At 40.5% G+C, this 16788-nt stretch overlaps 1 protein-coding gene across 3 annotated transcripts; it reads right to left on the reverse strand.

Moving 5' to 3' along the window:
• Window positions 1-74: 74 nt before the first annotated feature.
• tbx18 (T-box transcription factor 18) lies at window positions 75-16099 on the reverse strand. 3 transcript variants are annotated; one of them, XM_037751400.1, is made up of 9 exons: window positions 16030-16099; window positions 11175-11457; window positions 9112-9274; window positions 8498-8599; window positions 6744-6936; window positions 5799-5966; window positions 4710-4774; window positions 3153-3247; window positions 75-2331 (listed from the first exon to the last, which is right to left on the reverse strand). In XM_037751400.1, the coding sequence occupies exons 2-9, from the start codon at window positions 11401-11403 to the stop codon at window positions 1790-1792; spliced, it is 1557 nt and encodes a 518-aa protein (XP_037607328.1). In that variant the 5' UTR covers window positions 11404-11457; window positions 16030-16099; the 3' UTR covers window positions 75-1789. The 3 variants fall into 3 exon arrangements, with proteins under 3 accessions (XP_037607328.1, XP_037607329.1, XP_037607330.1); XM_037751401.1 differs by lacking the exon at window positions 16030-16099 and having other exon boundaries at window positions 9112-9271; window positions 11175-11687; XM_037751402.1 differs by lacking the exon at window positions 16030-16099 and having other exon boundaries at window positions 6765-6936; window positions 11175-11681.
• Between the last annotated feature and the right edge of the window lie 689 nt (window positions 16100-16788).

Genomic DNA, 16788 nt, shown 5'->3' on the forward strand with positions numbered 1-16788 from the left:
GTTAAAATCACAGCAAACAGCTTTCTATAGTATGTAGTATGACTATGTAGTATAGCAGTATGACTTTGGAGGAGGGGGTGGGGGTGGCGGGGGGGTGGGGGGGGTTGGCTGTCAATTCATGGAGGTCACACACTCGCTGTCAGCTCAGCCACCTGTTGCCACACACAAATGTGCACGCTCACACATGTCCGCACCATCACACCCACATCCACATTCACCGCACACCCTGCCTCTTGTGACCAGTCAGTTCAGCAGGGTTGTAGGTGTGTGTGTGTGTGTGTGCGTGCGTGCGTGCGTGCGTGCGTGCGTGCGTGCGTGCGTGCGTGCGTGCGTGTGTGGCGCTGAGAGTTGTTCTTTCTCCTTGTCTCCTGTGGTATTTTTCATTTCTCTGGAATCCAAGGCCTGTACAACCCCAGTCTTTGGTTGCTTTATCACACGTTCACAATCCCACTAGCACATACATGAGTGAGAACACATACGCATACAGTCCTCCGTTCTTTGTTTTCACAAGGAATATTATATTGTATTTGCTTTGCTTTTAAAAAAAAAAAGGTGGAAAGAAAACGCTCACACACACACGTATGTTCACAATTGCCTTAATAAACAATATGAAATCAGTTAAATTAGTAAGATATTGATTACATATTAACATTGTGACATGAATAGATATATTTTATTTGGCTCAAAAAGGTCAAAGAACGTGTTAATGTCCTCGGCCAAAGGGCGTGCTGATATAGCGCGTGTTTGCAAAGAAAAGCTTTTTCGGTCAAGTTCAGGGTTGGCTGTTGACCCGAGTCAAAAGAACAGAAGCAGGTGCACTGGGGTTTTTAAGTGCGAAGGGTCACACGGCCCTTTATGTACACATCTCTCCTCCCGCCCGCCTTCCCCCTCGCTATATACAGAGTCATCACGTGCAGTTACGTCTATGTCGCACAAAGGAACTTCAGCCGGACGTCCGAACAGATGCACCAAGAAAATGTTTGTCAAACCAGACGTAGAATATGTAGATTAGTCCGTCGTTCTCCCACAGCTTTTACCTCGTCAGTCCATAACTGTCACTGGGATATCTCTCATGGTCTCTTGTGGCCATGATGGCATCATGTTAATATGTGACAGGCTCCTGGTGTTGCGTGTAAACGTTTGTTTTTAAGTCTCAGTGGTGAAAAGGCCCTGTCTGTAGTGCATATTACTAGATCGACTACACTTTTGTTATTCCAAAGACTTGATTGAGAACACCACCAGGTATGTAATGACAATGAATTTAATCGACAAAAGGAATTAAGTCAATGAATCCCGTAAAAAGAAGTTCAAAAGTTGTGTTCGGTAACTCCATCCAAAGAAGGTCAAGGAGGCAATGCTTTGTGAGTCTAATAGTTACTGCTTCAGGGCCTCCTGCCAGGCATTGAAGTGCTTGCTTTGGGTGCCTGGGCCAGCCCAGTTTCTTTCCAATCCATTCAGTTCCAGTTCAGCCACTGGGTTACATCGTTTGGACTCCTCATCCAAAGCTGCAGGAAGTGACCACTGCAGCTGCACATGCATGTCCTAGAGCACATACTTGAAAGATAAGAACTTGGTAAAAAATATTCCCTTCAGTTTCAAGGAGTTTTGAAAAGCTCTTCATGCTCACAGAGGCAAAGGCTTCATCTGTCACTCCTCTCTCAATTCAGCCTGATGCTTGTTCAGCACACGGTGGATTAATTCGTAGAACGTTCTGCACCAAAAGCAACTTACACCCATTCCAGGGTGTCATTTTGTGTTTCGTGACAACCCTAGATGTCCGGAGTCAAATTCAGCCCATGTGGGCAGTGACCTGTGAGGCGCCAACTCCCGGCTGGCTACCTGCCAGCCCTAAAGTCCGGGAGTCAAACAAGAAGCCCTGCTGTCCTCCACTGAGCATGCCCAGACTGTCCGTTAGAGTCCCACTGGGAGACGAGCCAAGGAAGGCACTCTGGTGATTGGCAGTGGCAGCGGCGGCCATTTTATCAGGGCTGGCTGCGAGGCGTGGCGAGGGAGGGAATGTGTAACCGTACAGGCTGTAGGGTGGCGTGTGGAGGCGAAGCCCAGCGTAACCCTGCGGGTTCGGATTGGATAGATAGCCGAGTTGAGAAGCAGGGAGAGGCAGAGAGCAGAATCCTTCGCCGTCATATGCCGACGGACCTCTGGGAGGGGGGAAGGGATCCGGGGGGTTGCTATAACGATGGAGAGGGTGCGTGGGTCGGCCGCAAGTGTAGTCAGGCGGGCTTAGAGGGCAAACCTGGAAAGGTGAGGAGCACGGGGACGTGGAGAGCAGGTGACCTGATGGTCCGATCCCACCATGAATCCCTGGGATCCCTGGAGAAACAGAGCCAGAGAAACAGAAAAGTTAAACCTAAATCCATTTAAATGATAGCATTGTTTGTTGGTTTAAATTCAGCTAGGGATGAACCGCTCCAATAGGCCGGATCGGTACTGTCCCTATTGGGCAAAACGAGTATCGGCCCTGACATGACTGATCCAGATTAAAAAATGTTTATTGGTCAATGTCATAATGAAATTCAATGTCTCAGTTACATTTGTTCAGTCACAGTGGGCCGCCTACTGAGCTCTTAAGGCCTTTGCACACCAAGTCCGGATTTTTCGTCCGAAATTTGTCACAAAATAAATACGACCTCACGTTGTGCCAATCATGTTAACACACCAACTCCGAAACTTTCGTCAGTCATTAAAGTTTTCAGAACAGGTTAAGGTTTCTGCAAGGTTTCTGTGCGTGATGTTTTTTATCGGATGACAGATTAAAAAAACATATACGAAAAAAACAGACTTGGTATGCAAAGACCTTTAGGGCCACAGGAATCCCTGGTTTAATGTTACCTCACGCAAAAAGATTCCAATGAGTTCTACACGGTGAGGTACACAGGTTGCAAAAGTTTGCAATGTTGGATTGGGACATCCCAGAAAATTACCAATGATTATGTTAACCAGAGAAGGACCTGTTGTGGCCATGGCGAATAATGTCAATGTGTTTCTGTCAGAAGCATAAAAGGAACGTTTAAGCAAAACCTCTTTGGTAGAAGGTCAGAGTGGGAGGTTGGACGTTCAAAGACCGTGCCATTTAATCCGGATGACTTGACTTATTCTCAGCATCCACAAAAACTCCTGTTAGTTTACTCTACCTTGCTTGGTCATGCCAGGGATGTCTTCAAATGTGAGTGTTCGTAGAGATGGACGCCAGAATGCGTAAGACTCGACCAAAGCCTCCAGACCCATCCTGTAAAATACACAGAAATGCACACATTAACACACATACAGTACATCAGCATTACTGATTGATCACTCAGAGCAGAACTTCCTTGTCTTGCACTTTCTTTTAGCCACTACACCTCTGTTTAGAACCATCAAAAAAAAGTCTGGGCTTTGCTGATCATTGTCTGAGAGGGGGAATCGGGCCCCAAATCGGCTTGCTTCTCGTGTGGTGTGTACCCTGCACTGATGCAGCTGCAGCCGCTCTCTCCCAGCATGCCTCACATTACGCCAACCACCTGGCGGCCATCTTAGTCGCCCATGGGGCCTCTCTCTTGCCATCTCCATGGAGACCGCAGGTAATGAGGGGCATAAACGCCACGTTGCGATTGGCTGCTGCCAGCCGGGTGCTCGGAGGTAATTGCTTTCACACGGCTTTTACGGGCGAATCAGGACGAAGGAGCAGGAAGCCGCAGCAAGGATTTATGAGGTGGGACTCCCCTTCCTACCCCCCCCCCCCCCAATCTGCGTCTCCCTCCTCCTCTAGGTGGGGCAGAGGGGTTGCTGTGGCGGGGTAATGCGAGTGCTCTGTTACCCCTCGTTAGCGTGAGGATAAAAGTCCTCCCCCCCGCGGGGTTGTAGCCACGGTGATAATTTAGACAAGCTGCCCGGAGCAGTTCTGTGTGCTCCAAAGCAGCCTATCAGAGCAGAAGTTTATTTAGCAAACTGCTTAACTCTTCCTGTAATATTTAAGGGGAGTTTTTTTTTCAGCCTTCCTGAGTTTAACTTTTATAGGGTCAGCTGTCAGGGTTATCCAGTTTGCTGTTCTCTACCTTCCTCCCTCTCAAATTTTCTGTCTCACACGTTCCTCTTTCTCCTGCTCTCCCCCTCTCTCTCCCCTCCTCTCTAATGATTTCTGTGAGGCCTCAGGGGAGTGGCTGTTTGGAGACTGTTGGAGTTTTACTGCCGTGTTGTTTTAATGCTGTGTTTATATATGTTTAGAAATGTGTTTATACAGATTTTCTTCAGGACACTCTTGACTTTTATTATTTTGCTGTTGATGTTTATGTTCTCGAGGCCGACTGGAATCTGACGCTCCATTTAGGTTTGCAGCCGAGGTTAGATTTTTCCCTCTCCAAGCATGCGCCTGTAACTGTGCAGTTGGGGGGGATTAATGTGCCTTTAAAGTTAGCACATTTAAATGAAAATGCATCACCGTTTTAATATGGTGAAATCATAATAATATGTGCCACGTCTGTTCAGTTTAGTCAATTTCTTTTCGGCCATTTAGGACAGATTTAATGAGAGGCTGTTGCACATTTTCCATTAGAAGAAAATAAATAAATACAAAGCTTTGCTCCCCATAAAATCAGACTGAAATAGCTGTGACAAAAACCACAAGCAAGCCAGGATATAATGCAGTCATGCATCCCACATTACCCCTAATGCACTAGATAATGTGAAAATCTCTGTGGTTGAATTCAACTCACCGGTTTCTGCCAGAGTCTCTGAAGCCTTTGGCAAATGGGTTTCTGTCAATTTTCAGCCTTGTAATCTGAAAAGTAAAATAAGACTCTAATTATATCCAGAAAAGTAGTTATTGCAAAGTCCATGATAACATATAGTGTGTAATGGAAGATTGTTTTCCAGCCACAATAATTTTCATCAGATCTATAAATAAATACATTAATGTGCATAGTTTGCTGCCAACTGTGCTGTTTGTATGCGTTGTGGGAATGCTCGTTTGTTTCTTTGCACATGTATGTGAATGCGTGTGCGTGTGCGTGTGCGTGTGCGTGTGCGTGTTAGTTAATGTCTGCGGGGCTACCATGGGGCTGTGGGTGGTGTTTAATGCCCAGCTCTGTGACCCGCATCCAGAGCGATTTTTATAGGCGTCGCCACCATGTTCTGACTTCAGCCATCATGCTCTATGGGCCAGTCAACCCCAGCTAACATCAAAGCTCACGTTGACTGGTCCAGTGCAAAACGTCCAGAAAAAAACAGTAGCTTTTCCTCATTGAAATTTGGTGGGCAAAATTCAGAAAACATGAGATGCTCAAGCAATGTAGAAAAGTACTTTAAAAAATCAACTTAAGTGAGTAGCTTCGTCATTTTTTAACAATCAATCCAATAAGTGTTTCATTGGTAGATCTGGCCAAAACACTTCCAAGGAAACCTGCAGGACCTTTCTCTTTCTCCCTATTTTGCAAAACACACACCCACGCATACATGTGCACCCACACTTGCAGAAAAATCTGCCTTTAAAATGCAGACCAGGTGCAAAACATAAAAATTGTTATGATACAGAAGTTATAACAGAAAATTGTTTCTTATTTTACTCTTTGGCATCTTATATTCTGTCTGAAACTCATAGCTGAAGATGATCTGGTCCAGTGTGACCTGCAGAGGTCATCGCTATAGTACAAAACTATAAAACAAATGATAATATCTATTGGCAACAGGGCAGTCAGTGTAGCACTTGCATACTGGAAACCTGGGTTCCTTGGCCCCGTTGGCTATTTCAGCGGGTTTTGTTTTAAGAGGAAATAATGTGGTTGTGTGGAGGTCAGCTGTGCTACCTGTTGGTTCTGATATGCTGTGACGGTGGTGAACACGGTCTCGGGGAAGGCGAGGGTGCGGGTGCCTTCCCCGGCAGGGACGGCTTTCACTGGGGATAACTCCTCTCCACACTCCTTACGGATCACATGGACCCGCGGCTGGTACTTGTGCATGGAGTGCAGAATGATCTGAACAGGGAGGGTGAAAAAAATAATTCTTTTAGGCTTAAATTACAGCAATTTCATGTTATTCACAGCTATAAAACATTATTGTTGGGTAATGAAGGTGCACACCTGGGCACAGAGATGCATATTATGCACCTGCATACACACAGAAACAGCCACAATATGTCATACCGGAAACCCCTTAACTTAAAGAGGGAATTATGGAGCTTGCAATAATGTCAGTATTGTGTTTTTTATTTTAAAAAGTGTAGTCATATATTTTTTGTAAATGCAGTAGAAAATTTCAGCTGCAGGCTTTTATTTAGGGATGCACCGATCACACTTTTTCAGTCCTGATATTGATACCTGGGCTTTGGGTATTGGCCTATACAGAGTACCGATCCCATACCAGTGTTCAATTAATAAGTTGTGTATGCCTCACTGTGTGGAAGTGACTGGGATCATTCTTTTATGTGTAAGGCAAAATCAGGCTTAAATACTGCTTTACTAACTTTGTAAAACAAAATGTAACATTAATACATAGATATTGATTAAGTATATGTATTAAAATAATAAATTGTGCACCACCAACTTGTTAAAAAATACCTATTTTATTTTTTTTTGTAAAATTTGACTTTTTAATAACAATTACAGTTTTAAGGGATATGAGAAGAGTAGTAGAATATCACAAAAAATAAAAATGCTAAATTGTGTAATCCTATCATAAAATACAATTAAAGTATACCCATGACTATCACAGACATATAATAATAGAATCATAATAATATTTTACAGACTTACAGGCTTCGTGGTGGCACTTACATGTCCCTGGTCGTCCAGCTCGTTGTTGGTCAGTTTAAGCTTGTCGAAGCTGACCACCTGACGCATCCAGGTCTCTCCGGAGGCCGGTGAGTCCGGGTGGATGTACACTCTGGGCGGCACAGGCGAGTCTGCATTGCCCGCTACCATCCACTTGGAGCTGTGGTACACGTACCTTCACACACACACAGGGAGGTAAATGAAAACAATGTCCCAAGTTTGCATTTTTCATGCACCCTATTTCACATGAAAAAACGAAAAAAAACAAAAAACAAAAAAGAGCAGTATTTGATATGGACACCTAGAAGATGTAGAATGAAGAACGAGAATGTAACATAATTCCATCTAAGTTGTAAGATTTTAAATTTCATATTTGAGCTACTTATATTCTAAAAGAAAAAAAAAAAATTATAAAAAAACCCACCACGGATCAAACATATTTTCTCGTGTAGCTACATTTTGGCATTTATGGAGATGTTAAACAAAAAGCGTGCCAAGTCAAATATCCTAAGGCCTAAAGCTACTTTGTACTATTTTAGGTATATAAGCAATTAAATGTGTTCTAAGCTTAAAAGAGCTTACGTAAAAGCATATCATAATATGCTATAATGGCCTTCAGCTATAGAAACTCAACTAATGAGTTCGTCATCTGGTTGAAGGTGTGTTCATCACCTGCTGTTACGCGTTTGGTTGGAATAAAAAGCTGCACACGCTCCTTCCTCCATGGCGCGTTATTGTCGCCTGCAGCTCTTTACTGTGTATGTGAGCTCCACTTTTAGGTATAACCAACTGCACTATGGCCTATAGCCGAATAACGATGTCCTCTATAGGATGTCACTCATCACTCCTAAAAAAATGAGTTCACATATAAACAAACGGCTCTTGCAAGTTTTTGAAATGATAGACTTGCAGTGTGTATATAGCATGTAAAGACTTGGCCACGCTGTTTTTTTCTGCATCATAACGACATTTGCTGGTTTGACCTTCCAGGGTGGAGAGGTTATAGGCATCCAAAAGGCCTTTTTTTCCAAAAGGGACGGCAAAACCGCTGTGACAGCAAAGCGGTGCCAAGCGCCATTTGTGGAGACAGAGCTGGGGTTGCACAATTGAAAAATCCTGCATGGGCTGGACCAGGAACAGCAGTATGTGGAGTCTAAATTAAGACTTCATGCTATAACGAAAATGACTGTAATATTCCGCTTCTATAGGACATGCGTGTGACCTTACAGTCTCTGTATCACTTTGATATTCCTAGTGTAAGGCAAGCTTCTCGCTGCCTTAACTATAAACTTACTTGTTACTCAAATTAAACTACTGTAGGGCTGCTGTGGGTAAAGCAAGAGCTTCGTCTGTGCAACAGGATCCACTTTAATGACTCAACTCCAGTGTGGGACAATTGAACACCGAATAACCAAAAAGTGGCACATCACTTACTTCATATCACTCCGCCAATCTTAATCATTACTCACTTTACAAGCACGTAAAGTGCGCCAAATGATATAGTTCCAGATCTAATTTAAGGAGCAGAATACCATATACTGTATAAAATAAGTCTTTACAAAAATAAATCTAATCTTACACTATCACGATTTTTGATTTTATTTTGACTTTTGCCCAAATGTCATTTTAAAATGTTTAGGCCTAAAGGATGAAATAGCCTCTTCTACCACTGGTATGCATTGTGGAGTGTGTGTGTGTGTGTGTGTGTGCGTGTGCGCAAACGCTGTGCGTTTTACCTATATCGCTTGTTGTCCACGGGGATTATATCCATGGCGATGTAATACTGCTGATGTGGGTCCAAGCCTGTAATCTTCACACGCATAGCGGGGAACATCCGCCTGACAGGAAAACCAAATAAATCATCTGCATTGGAGATTTCACATCAGCGACAGGATACATGGATTTACAACACATAGTCATTATTACTTAACAACAATAATAATAATAATAATAATAATAGCTTAATAGAAAGAATAACACAACAGAAAAAGGTTTTAGATCTTTAAGAGGTTATCCTATAATTCTGCAAAAATCAGATGATTATGTCCATAATCATCTGGTTCAAAGCCTCGTTTTAATAGCTAATTTGTCTAATTTTTAAATACTTTATATGAATTATTTGTATTCATGTTATATTAGCCTACTTTATTATCAATTCTGCAAAGTCAGCTGATTATGTCTATAATAATGTGGTTCAAAGCCTCGTTTTAATAGCTAATTTGTTTAATTTTTAAAATATTTTATATGAATTATTTGTATGCATGTTATAGATATATCTTCCTTTCCCCGATAGGTTATTGTAGCCTTTAATTTATTATTTTGTTTTTCATTTATTTCCTCCCGAACATACCGTCCAGCCTTGGTGATGATCATTTCCGTGCCAATCTCGTGGAACCGTTTCCACAGGTCTGATCCTTGCAGGTCCACGCGGGTCTCCTCTCCGCTGCCGGTTACCGGCGCCGTGCACGGAGCTGCAGGCTGCGGGCTCTCCAGCAGCGCGTCCTCGCTCTCTGCTGCAGGAAAAAAAGAGGCGAGAGATTAACACGTTTTATTAGTAACAAGCCAAAGCATTATTCTCTTGCAAGGATATTTAGTCCTGTGACTCATAGATTCTAAATTCTAAATACAATGCATTTTATAAGCACATAAACATTACAGCAGGACGAACTGTGATTACATGATCATCAAGTTGGCATAATGCACGTTTGACATATATGACTTATTAAATAGGCTGAATTATTATATTATTATGTCACATATATACATCATTTAAATTGTCCCATTACATTGACTGTAGCACTGATGAAAAAAAACTTTCAGCAGCCCACGAAAAAGTCCCAAATTTTACTACATACTACAAGTTATTTATTGCAAGGAGATAAAAAAATGCTTTTAAGCCTTATGAATACAATGAAAAGCTCTGCATTTGTAAGAATATTGTAGTTTTATATGTGTCTTTAAATTAAGGTCACCCTACACTCATTACTGAATATATTGTGACAAAGTAAAAAAAAAAGGCAAGTTTATACACTCACTTTACTGAACTCCAATTTAAGTCCCATAATGATTTTCATGATGGAGCACTTCCATCTGTTTTAATATTGAGGATATGTGTAGAGGACACCCTAATAGTGGTGTTTATGTGTCTCACCGCTGTTGTTATTTGCGCTATTCAACACAGGCCTCGCCAGGTGGATATTTATGGACACTAGACGTGGGCCTAACGAGCCAAACTAACACAAAGACAAATCCTCAGCCAAGTTTAACGTTTTTAAAACGCGCAGCAGATTGAAATGGTAATTTGTCAGGGCCGGTCGGGTTTATGTTTTCTGCAGACCTCTCAGCGTCCTTTACCGTGGCAGTCCTCCTGCCTTTACGCGCTGCTAATTGGCGTGTTTATGATTGCAACACAACTCATAAAGCGTCTCACATTAGTCACACTCACACCGCTCATATTTACTAGACCGGAGCTGCGATATGATTTCACATTTCCACTGCGAGGGTCTGACCAAAGCCTGGCATTATTTAGCTTTATAATGCGGATTTATAACTGAATTTTCCTCAGCAATAAGCTGAAGACAGCATGCATGATCCTGATGGGAAAAAAATTCTTCTTATTCAAAATAAATGTCAATAAGTAATAAAAGTCATTATATTAAAATAAGCAAATAAGCAAATAAGTAATTCCCTTAGGGTATCAAATGCGCATGGCCTATGAAATTATATGCCAATAAAAAAAAAGAAAACAATTCCAACTTATAATGAGAAACTGTATGGTTTAATGGAACATAGGGCATTATTTTACATTTATGGAGAGTGATTGTATCTTGGAAAACAAGATAGCCCCCAAAACAACAGGACAATCTGCATAATGTTCGTGCCTTTACCCCTGATTTTTCTGTGTGAGATGAAAGAATATCTGCTCTCATATTTCTGTGGTAACCTCTGTGTTTTCAGTCATGTTTCACTGTCTTGTGCTCTAAAGCTTTGAAAACCATATACCACTAACATATAACATCAGTTGGTTGGTGTTTTTATATTTAAAGGCAGAGCTGTTCTGGGAGGAAAAAGATCATTTGAATATACATTTCACAATATAAACTTCCTACTACTGTGGCCCTACTGATAAAAACTACTTTAAAAATAATCAAATGACAATATATCGGCCAATTGTAATTTTTAAATCCTATACCACAATCTTGATTTTTTTCAAGACTTTTGACAAAGATACACCTTTTACAATCATATTTGCTTAAAGTTACCGTATTGGTATTGAATATGATAGGCTACTTTTGGTAATGTTGCCATTTCAACAAGCCTTATTTACGCACTCATTGTTCTTTATTATTTGTTTATTGGAGTCATTATTATTATTATTATGAGAGGCTCTATTTGTTTGTTATATTTACTCACGGGATCCGTCACTGGCACATTCCGCCTCGCTGGTGCACGCTCTGTCGGCTCGCGGCCCCGGGCTCCCGGTGAGATCAGAGACGTCGGTTCCGTCCTCGTAGCCTGGAGACACAGCAGCAGCATCGTCTCCGGTCGTCCTGCGTCTCTTCTCCGCTCCGATCAGTGCCTCCACCGAGAACGCGTGCGCCTTCACGCTTAGTGCGCACGGGGACCGCCGCTTCTCTGCCATGTTTCTCTGTCTCTCGGTGTCTCGGGACAAGAGGAGGAAGGAGACGGTCACGAGCTTGCAGGGAGCAAGAAAAGTTCACAACACAGAGCAGTTGCAAAAACAGAATCCACGATGACAAGTCCAGGTGCTTTACGCGCGACGGTCTGTCCGTCCTCGAGCCGGACAGCTTACTATAATAACGTCTCCGTTATCCGTGAGAGCCGTGCGGACTTTTGGAGAGTGTCAACAACCGGAGCTTAGAGGAGAGCCGGAGAAAAGGGGACCTGTCAATCACAGCACAGAGGAACCAATCAGGAGTAATCACAGCCCCCCGGAACTTTTCTCCTTGGTCCCGCCCGCTCAGGGGGTTCGGTTCGCTCGTGCCGCCTTATGTGGTAAAAGTCGAGCTGGTGAATGAATCATGTCTGCAGGCGGAGGAGCTCGAGGAGCGTCTCTCTCTCTCTCTGGGGGCATTGCGCGCATTTTCACACACCGGCCCGACATGCTTTACATATCTGGACATTAGTACCTCCTGCACGGTGGCCCACTTTGTGGAGCCCATCCTGGGAATAAGCATTTCTTATACAGCATGTAGTGTTTCACCTATAGGAACAATTTGTGAAATGTGATAATCATTACACCTATTGAGCGGCCAAAATAAATTAGGTTATAATAATTTAATCTAATAATCTAATTTATGCATTTTTTGCTAAATAAATGATGGGACCTGTGGACCTTTTTGTATTAAATGAAAGATAAATGTGCCCTGATATAAAATTGACCATTGCTTGAAGTGAATATTTAGTCAAATTGATAAATACAGCCCATGGACATGACATGTACCCCTAATTATAGAATCACTCTTATGCTGCTGGTACCCTATATGGTTACTGGCCCATATAAAAATAAATATATTTTAAATTTTTGTTTATTTTTTTTGTTTGTGCCCAATTTAAAAAAACACATTTAAAATCTGAAATAGCTCTATGAAATTTGAGTCTCCAAACGATGTCATCCAACATGTCCCATGTCATTGAGAAAGCTGTTTCAAACAACAGAAACACAAAAAGCTTTGCTACATGAAATGATTACCCTTAACAAGCTGTAGCCTATTAATAAAAAAACATTAAACATTATGCAACTTGGCACAAGTGTAGGCCATATGTAGTGACAACATATGGCTTACACTTGATAACAATATCCTTGACTTCAACGTGCAAACAAATTCCAGTTTCACTGCAACAACACAAATGTTCTGCAGGAAAAAATATAAAAGACCATCGCATGAGAAACTATAACTGCACTAAAATAGAACTGCATAATCACAACCACTTATAGGTCATGTCAATTTAATTATAATTCATTACTATTATACGGCTTATACAGTGATTGCTGTTTATTATTTTCATCAATAAAAATAAAGTAATGTCAATTTAATGATAATTCATTACCTTTATAAAGCTTATACAGTGATTGCTGTTTTTTATTTTGGTTTGAAAATGGAAGGTTAATAAAATATTGAGACAGTAAATGAAGTGAATGGATTAAAGGCCATAGTCATGATGAAGATATGACAGTTACAGGATCATAGAAGATTTAATATACAACCAGCTGAAGTGAGAGATGAGTTGGATTCTTTCCATGTAATCGTTCAAGGCCGCGTAAATGAGCGTGTGGTGACGCGGGGAATGCGTGTTGGTGCTGATGCGTGTAGAGGCTATAACATAAGGATATATGGCTATAAATAAACACTGAGGCCGTGCGTGTGCGCGCGTAAATCTCATTTCTTGATGGCCCTGTTAAGAACCCGTATACACATTCCATTCCATTCACTAATGGACCCACCGATGTCTTAATTAAACTGCTAATTTGTTACTTAGCAACGTCTTTTTTTTTAGCTCCTCATCAGTAGACGGAATAATTTCATTTGATTACGTGAAACGCCATTAGTGACATCAGGATTTCATTATTATTATTATTTTTTTAAAGTTTCCTATTTGCTTTCAGTGATGTTTCCTCCGCTAAAATCACTGCAGAGCTGCTCGAGGCCTCTCGTGGCTTGTTGGTTAAATAAACAACACGTCGCCATCGTTTATTGGCATAAATTCAGTGTAAATGATTGGACGTCAAGGGGAAGGTCCGTGCACATATCCGCGTGGGTTATCAGATCAAAAAGCCTCGTGTTTCACTTCCCGTGGGAGAAACAAGAATGTCATATTTATTAATGACTCCGTCAGAGTTAAATAGGTTAAACGCTCTGTGTGAAATAGTTTCGATCCAACATGACTTATATCTTGCCATTGGCATAAATAGCCTCTAAACTTTTAGAAATAAAATGTTTGCTTTTATACAGTCACTCAAACAATAATCAAAAGGATGAATTTTAGTAAGCCTAATATGGCTTTAATTCATATTATTTGTTCCTCTTAATTACATTTAAGCAAATTCAGTTTTACAATTAGCCTATATAAACCATAAACTTTCAATACTATTTATTTTTGCAAAATAACTTGTATTTCTTTTTACTTATAATCAAATGTGAAAAAAGTTGAGATGTAATAAGGATTTTTAATTGACGTTATATTAAATATTAGAGTTTAAAAAACGGGCAATTAATGTAACCTATTGACCAAAATAAACAAAATAAAGATATATTTTAAGGACATTTGTTACGTTAAAATTTTATGTGGAAAAATTTAAACCTGGTGGTACTTTTTAAATGTTAAAAAAAAGGCCAAAAGAAGTCTTATCTGATAAGTGTTGCCATCCTGGAAATTATAAAAACTAATAATAACAAAAACAATAATTCTACGCATATTTCACAATGTATTATTGATAGGCGTATTTAATGAGATACAATAATTCGATCATATTTCTTCAACATGAAGCGCTCGTGGTCGTTAACAGTTTGGATGACTGGTTGGTTCAGCAGGACTCTGGGTCCCATTAGGCCGACCACTTTAATCGCATTACTGTTAATTGGCGCGGTTTCGTTATAATAATATGAACAGTTGTTGGCTTCAATCAGTCTTCACCAAGAAACACATTTTCGTCTGTATAGATGCACGCGTTTTTGTAATAAAATCACATCGTTTTTGTAAGTAAATATATATATTTTTTATTATTTCTTTATTTTTCGTAAGCAGGTGCAGTGGTCCTTTCATAATAGAGATCACTATGCTCATATGCCCGTTGGTGTATGATTGTTTGATACCTTAAAATATTATAAAAAAGTCATACTTTATTGCCGAATCCTTACCACACCACACACACAGCACAACTGTCCAGGAATAACGAAAATCATTGACTCACTAAAACGTTTATAAAGCAAGTTTGGACACCCCATATAGGTTTTCTAACATCCAAGAACAAAGTAACTTCTGGGTCTATCTATGGCCAAGATGACCGGAAAGCGATTAAAGGCAATGGGATTGTGGAATAAGCTTATAAAAATATATAAACTCATTTTATTTCTGTGTGGCCGCAGGCGATGATTCACAGTGTTCCTCTGTAAATGCATTGGCTTTAAAAAAAATAATAAAAAAATAGTGGGAAGCCCTCTGCCGCCTTTCTATTGTATCCAAGCCAGCCTGGCAGCTCTGTGCATCCTTTGTGATGAAAGTAGCTGCGCATTAGTAACTGGGAAATAATATTCGGCTTTTATAGATTTTATTTATTTTATTATTATTATTTATTATTATTTATTATATGGCCTTTATAGATTTTACTTATTTTATTATTATGATTTATTATTATTTATTATTGGGTGGGCCTTTATAGATTTTATTTATTTTATTATTATTATTATTTATTATTTGGCCTTTATAGATTTTAGTTCTTTTATTATTATTATTTATTATTGGGCCTTTATAGATTTTAGTTCATTTATTATTATTATTATTATTTATTATTATTTATTATTGGGCCTTTATAGATTTTATTTCTTTTATTATTATTATTATTATTTATTTAGGCTATGTGTAAGACGCTCTTATAGGCCTACTGCTGGGCTATAGTCGTGTAGAGTGTCTCAATTTGTCAGCACCTGAACCTGATTGGATACACTATTTAAAAAAAAACATGCTGTAAGGTATAAGCATTAGCCTGCAGTCTTTGGGAAATTTAAAATAGGCTGTTTTTGTTAACACGTGTAAATCACAGGTTGCCCACGACAGACTTTCTCCCTCCATTCACAAAACTGAGTGTGCTGCTGCTGCAACTGGCTCCTCGGCCTGTTGTTCTGATTTATTACTGCGTAGACTTAAACCGCCATTCTGTGCCAAATTGAACTCATGAATTTAATTGAATTAATTAATAACGAATATACTTTTAACCGATAACATTTCAGTAGAATAATAGGTAATATTATTGAGTCCAAAAATAATACACTTAGTTGCATTGTTTTATAATTTAGTTATCCTAGCTGCACACTTTTAAACGGTGTTGCGTATTAGCCTTAATGATACCATCACGTGCAGGTGCGCATGTGTACCTGGTGGGTTTTTAACTCAGCCAATCGGAGCCCAGCCCCACTTATTTCTTCACGTGTCGTTTTAAACATATACATTTAGTCAGTGCAGTGAAGGTATAGGCGTAACCCACTGCGCGCTCAATAGGCTGTTTATTAAAAACCTTTGACATAATTACCTGTGAGCTTTGAAGGGTGTACCGGGCTGGGTAGAAGGTAGGAGTGCTGTAGCAGGGGAGTCTGGGTAATACATTGTTAACAGTTATTTAGCGCGTGCTAATGGGCACGTGGATCACTGCCAGGGCTTTTATGGCGGAAGTGGCATGAGCGGAGGGAAGGTGTGTGGGTTTCTGTGTGTGTGTGTGTGTGTGTGTGTGTGTGAGAGAGAGAGAGAGAGAGAGAGAGAGAGAGAGAGAGAGACCTACACAGTACAGTGGTAATATAGTACTTTAAAAAAAATCTATGTAAATGTAAATCCAATTTTTATTGTCACACATTGTATATAGCACAGCACACAGTGAAATTTTGCTACTGCCTTTAACCCATTAAACCAGTAGGTAGCTCCTATACAGCACCCGGGGAGCAGTTTTAGGGGGTCGGTGCCTTACTCAAGGGCACCTCGGCAGTGCCCAGGAGCTGGCACCTCTCTATAGCTACCAGTCCACAATCCATACTTGGTCCATACAGAGACTTGAACTGATGACCCTCCGGTTCCCCAAGCCATGTCCCCTCAGACCAAGCTACTGCCGACCCTGCTTTTAAAGGAAGAAGTGATAGCCTACCTCTTCATAGTTTTGTAATGTGTCATTAGGCCTGTGTATCGGGAAGAATCTGGCGATACGATACGTATCATGATACAGGGGTTACGATTCAATATATTGGGATATATTGCGATATAGTAAGTAAGGCTTTGCGATATTTTTAAACTAATTTAAGGA

Source organism: Sebastes umbrosus, chromosome 18, assembly GCF_015220745.1.
Source record: "Sebastes umbrosus isolate fSebUmb1 chromosome 18, fSebUmb1.pri, whole genome shotgun sequence".
NCBI lineage: Eukaryota > Metazoa > Chordata > Actinopteri > Perciformes > Sebastidae > Sebastes > Sebastes umbrosus.